Source organism: Mitosporidium daphniae, assembly GCF_000760515.2.
Source record: "Mitosporidium daphniae strain UGP3 chromosome Unknown contig-203, whole genome shotgun sequence".
In the NCBI taxonomy this organism is placed as follows: domain Eukaryota; kingdom Fungi; phylum Microsporidia; genus Mitosporidium; species Mitosporidium daphniae.
In genome coordinates, this window is record NW_013546618.1 from 1 (window position 1) to 5,595 (window position 5,595).

General features: G+C 41.4%; 2 protein-coding genes across 2 annotated transcripts; one reads left to right on the top strand and one right to left on the bottom strand.

The window, feature by feature from the left end:
* Positions 1-616: 616 nt before the first annotated feature.
* Positions 617-1,703, top strand: DI09_203p10 (uncharacterized protein; the record flags this gene model as incomplete). The annotated part of the gene is made up of 2 exons (XM_013383118.1): positions 617-1,013; positions 1,063-1,703. 2 exons carry the CDS (start codon positions 617-619, stop codon positions 1,701-1,703), a joined length of 1,038 nt encoding a protein of 345 aa, XP_013238572.1.
* A 133-nt stretch (positions 1,704-1,836) lies between these two features.
* On the bottom strand, positions 1,837-4,938 carry DI09_203p20 (uncharacterized protein; the record flags this gene model as incomplete). Its single annotated transcript, XM_013383119.1, has 6 exons — positions 1,837-2,347; positions 2,494-3,221; positions 3,388-3,530; positions 3,578-3,857; positions 4,007-4,222; positions 4,432-4,938. The coding sequence occupies 6 exons, from the start codon at positions 4,936-4,938 to the stop codon at positions 1,837-1,839; spliced, it is 2,385 nt and encodes a 794-aa protein (XP_013238573.1).
* Between the last annotated feature and the right edge of the window lie 657 nt (positions 4,939-5,595).

Consider the following 5,595-nt stretch of genomic DNA (forward strand, 5'->3'; position numbering starts at 1 on the left):
TCACATGACATGATAAAAGGGATATACAATTTGGGATGCTCAATAAAGTCCATATGAGTAAAAAACAATGGCCCGAAATATTAATGCCATAATATGAGCGTTTAAAGAACGGCTTTGCAATTTGAATGATAAGGCCATACCAGAAGGTAAAGGTTAACAGGATCAAGCCCAGCCGAATAAGCATTTTTGAGGTGATCGTTGGAATCTTAGAAAACGAAGGATGAGGAAGCAGCGATCTCAAAAGCGTGAATGTTATCACAAACAGCACCAGAATGGCAAAGCCAAATTTTTTGAACAAAACGTTGATATCATAGTATTCAAATAGGTAAAACAGAGAAATATATTTAATGGCCTCGTCACTTCCCGTCGGACAATATATGGCGAAAACGATACAAGATGCGAAAAAGTATAATCCAATCAAAAAGACCAGCAGTAGCATATAGCACTTTAGGATTGTACGCTTGTAAACAAAGTACGTTGTATCGGCTAACGAATCCAAAGTGGCGGTAAATTATAAATTTCTCTATTATTTTAAGTGTAACTTGTTAGTTGCCAGGGACACAATCACTCGCGCAAACGCCGAGCCCTTTAAAGCCAAAAGAATGCCCGAGTCTGCATGTTGTTATTGAAGCAAACCTGTTTGTGTACATTAGTCATTGCACTAGCATATTGTCTTCCTGCCAAATGCCAAGATACACTTACCATAACGGTAGCAGAACAAGTACCGTTTTATGTATTAAGAACACTGGTTTCTACTGGAGATCCATATGAAAAAGGAATGAGCATTCCGGGCTTAGGTCTGGACAGGAATATTGTAAAATGGGCCATCGACCAAAAATTCATTCCTAAAAATGTGACGCGAGAGATCAATAGAAACGGTCGCGGCAGATCTCGTCGTCGACGTCCATGCTCCACAATGGAAGAGTTAGCAGAATTTATTCAAGCCGGCATGTGTAATGAACCAGTATTCGCCGAAAATGACGCTCCTGGAAATGCAGACCAAGCCACAGCAGGTATCCAGCGTATATGTAACCGTTTATGTAGATTTCACAGCCAATATAGAGGTTGCCAATTCAGGAATGGTCGTTGCAGATGGAAATGTGCAGTCTGTTTCTGACGCTGCGAATCCTCAGAATGCTAATGCTGACGCTGCGAATCCTCAGACTGCTAATGCTGATGCTGCCAATCCTCAGACTGCTAATGCTGATGCTGCCAATCCTCAGACTGCTAATGCTGATGCTGCGAATCCTCAGAATGCTAATGCTGACGCTGCGAATACTCAGAATGCTAATGCTGACGCTGCGAATACTCAGACTGCTAATGCTGACGCTCCTAATGGAATGGTTGAAAATACTGGTTCTGTAGGAACCGGTACAATGGAAACAACACCCGTTCAGCCTGGTGTAGTTTACACAGAAAATCAAGGTGGAAATACACCCAAAGATGGATTCGTAAAAATAGAGCCCACAAACGAGCCAGATTACAGAATTTTCGATGATTCGTACTATGCAAGCATTAGCCAATTCACTTCTTGGACCATAACTAATTCTACAAAGACAAAAACCGCCACCAGCACCAACAGCACCAAAACCACTTCGACTGATGGGGAAATCGACTCCATGGATTCGTCATATTTTAGCCACTCCTTTGCGGTCGTTTCGTTCGTTGGGTCTCTATTTCTTTATGCGATAATCGGAGTTTAAAATGATATTCAAATAAAATTATTTAGACAATGCTAGAAAACAGGACGTTTTACTGCACAATGTGGCGCTTCGATAAAACACAAGCCTGCAACTTTGATATTCCGCATCCAAAATAAGGGCCATAGGGGGATCGTCACAGGCCTTTCTCGGAAGAATACGCCATAGCTGTTCCGAACGAGCCTTGTACAATTGTCCGATTCTTGATAGACTCATCCTCTGTGAGAGGCTTCAATCCCTGAAAGTTTTTTTCATGGAGCCTTTGCACGGAAGGCGATTGTTCCCAATCATATTCTATTCGAAGAATATTGGCCGTGGGCTTTGTTGTTTTCCGCGCGGGTTCGGGAATCTCTTGATGTTCCACTTTGATTTCATCGAATTTATGCGATTCTTTTTGTTCCCGTAAAAACGACTGGAAATCGGCGGTCCACGATGTAAAAAGAGAAACCGGATCCTTTTCCATCAAATGGCCAACGGAAAGCCCAAATTCATAAGGACTGATGATGGGTTTTAAAAATTCCCTCCCATCGATAAGTGCAGTGGTTTCCGGACAAGCCACCAAAACGAATACATCGATGTCCAAAAAGTTGGCCAACTTTGCCACATTGAGCTTGCCCACGGATATGGTATATGGCTTTTTGCCTGCCCTAAGTATCAGACTTTGTAGCTCTCCGATGACAGATAGGTATTTTGCTATGCAATAATAAACGATGATTTTACAAACACCAAGCGTGCCCACTAATATTCCAACAAACGAAGCACCTATTGCGTGCTGGACTTTTGAGTATCTTACGAGTTAGATGATAAATGGAACCTTTTGGAAAGGGACACATTTACGCGAAAGCCTTCTTCTCGACCTCTGTTTAATTTTGGCGAGTATGAGTAAATGCCTGCTTTTCCCTTGATCGTCATCATTAACGTAATCAAAAAGGACGAATCTTCGTCCCCGATAAAAAAGATCTTCGAGAAAGGAAAGTGTTCGCAAAACAGGTCTACCTCGGGGATGATTCGTCTATTCAAAAGAGTAGACCGAGGAGAATTTTCATTCAATAGGGAGGTTGGGTTGAAGACCTTTTCCACTTCCCCATAATGAAAGCTTGTATCAGCACACATGTTGCTACTCAACAAGCCATGAATGGCATCTAAACAAAATAAAGTAAAATGCCTACCTTGAAAGTACAGGTACTTTACATCTGATAGGATCAAGATTTTCTTTGCACCATCGCCGCCTCCCTCATGTGATAATAAGGTCGAAAAGTAAGAAAAACAATCGTTGACATTAAACTCTGTTTCTCCAAAGGCATAAATCACGGGCAATCTTGATGTATTCGACAGACACGTGTGTCCAAAGTGGATAACCAGCTCACTTCTAATATGTTCTGCCGCCACCTCATCGACACAACAGCTTCCATAAGATGTATCTGCCAAAATAAAAAACTCCACGTTCGGGATTTGTTCACTAATGAAGGCATGAAAAGCGGCCGATAGATGGAGTAGATGGTCTGGAAATTGTAGGGACACCTATATTTATTTGGTCAGTTAAGATACGATTTTGGCCCTTCTCTTTTTGATTTCCGCGCTGATGAGGGAGAATTCTTGCAAAGAACAAACGAGAGGATCCATTGGTTAAATTAATAAATAATTTTTTCTTAATTTTGTTCAATCCTGTAATTTAAAAGATACGGACCGGATCAATCCCGTAATTTAAAAGATACGGACTGGATTTGCCGACGCAAACCAAGGCAATGCTATTCGACGCTGTGCCCTCCCAAGCAATTGCGTCTTGTGTGTTTTTGATCGGGTCTTTATTACAAAGAAGGGAGTTTCTGTCTTTCACATATCGAATCTGTTCTATTTGATAAAATCGCATTGCATACCAAAATTTTCGGCTCTAGAATCAAGAAGCTTTTGCAAAAGGTCATCGTAGGTTTTCATTTGGCTCTTAGAAACTTCAAAAAATCGCTTATTATCACTTTTAAATAGTGAAACTAGCTTTTCCGCGTCAACAGGCTTTTCCTCGCCAAAAACGAAAGAAGATGCTTCAAGTGCCCTTTGATAGTGGTCATCTACAATCAATTTACACAAATCACCTCCACAGACCAGATCAATGACCCATTTAGCGATTTCTTTGTGAGCAATGTATAAATGGGGCTCATCCTAGGCGATCAGCGCGAACATTTTACGTTATGTCTGGCAAGGATATGCTTAATTTCCGCGCAAGATAGAAGAGTAAATTGCCTTATCCATGTGGACAAAAGCGAGTCTGGGCATCTGATGAAAAACTGCATATTAGCTTCAAAAAATACCTGCAGAATATCATAGGCAGAACAATGCGGGCCCCAAAGCCAGGTAGCATTTCCGGCAGATTTTCCTAATTTACTTCCCTTGCTCGTTGTAATAAGAGGGAGGGTTAAGGCATATGCCCTGGGTGAGGTGGCATTTAAATCCGCATTTTCTGATTCTGCTTTGGAAATAAAGTCAAGACCGGAAATCATATTCCCCCATTGATCGCTTCCGCCAATCTACCAATAATAAATGGATGCAGTACTTGGAGATTGACGCTATACTTATGAAAGAGGTAATAGAAATCATACGCCTGTAAAAGGGCATATGAAAACTCCTGAAAAGTACAGCCGTCGTTCTTGGCTTTTATTCTTGACGAAACACTAGAAATAACTTGTTACACCAAAGCCCCCAACCTTTCCTTAGTCAAAAGATCTGAGATTCTGACATGCCTACCAAAGTCTTTCAAAAAGCTAATCAATCCAACTTTCGAAAGCCATTCGGAATTGTCAAGAATTGTGGGGCCGCCATTTGGAGGGGTCAATTTTGAGAACACATAACTCAGCTGGGTTTTAATTGACTGCATATTGTTTTTGAAGCTGCCTTGAGAAAGAACAGGCCGTGAAGTAATGGTAAAGGACGGATCTCCAACGAGCGCAGTGGAGCCACCAAGAATCGCGAACGACGGAATACCAGCATTTGAGGCCCTGGCCAAAGTCAAAATACAGGGAAGATGGCCCACATGCAAGTATGGTGCAGTGGGATCAATTCCAAGATATACGCCTTTGACGTTACATTCCAACACCTCTAAGGGAGCAGATGTTTGGTGATGTAAGTTTGAAAGTTTCAGGGACTCGATAAAGCTTTTTGACGCGTGCTCAATGTGGTTTGAAAACGCCCTTTTGATACAATGCAAACGCATGAAAAATTGATTTTTAATTTTAATTCGCCTCATGGTTAACCCCTTTGAGCAATGGTTCAGAGATGTTCCCCCGATTACCAAAGTCTATAGTTTGACATGCTTGGCTATAGCCGTTTCACTTGTAAGTGCTACATGATTTATTAAAATAGCAACTGCGCTTTATAACGCCCCTTGATGTGTACTATCACCCATCGGTTACCTTCCTAAATCTACAAGTACCATTTTTATCTCTCTAACTGTTTGATCATTAGCTCTGGAGACTCGTTTCAACGTTTTGTTATTTTGGCAGCTTTGGGGTGGACTTTCTTTTCCACATGTTCTTTATGTATTAATGCCTGCATATCCTAACCCTAGGATGAGATATTTTAAAAATCTTGAAGAAAACACCTATCGAGCAAGAAAAAGCGACTTTTTCTTCTTGTTGCTGTTCGGAATTCTTTTGCTATTGGTATGCATTATCTGTGCAAGTAACAACGTAGATTATAGGCCCTGTGACCGGCCTTATCTTTTTAGGCTCTCCCCTGACATTTATGCTGGTATACCTGTGGTCACAAAAGAACCCAGATGTTCTCGTCAGTTTTTTGGGCCTGTTTGTTTTTACTGCTCCATACCTTCCATGGGTTTTATTGGGATTTTCTCTCTTGTTGTTCAACAGCTTCCCAACGGTGGACTTCATCGGGATCCTAAAAA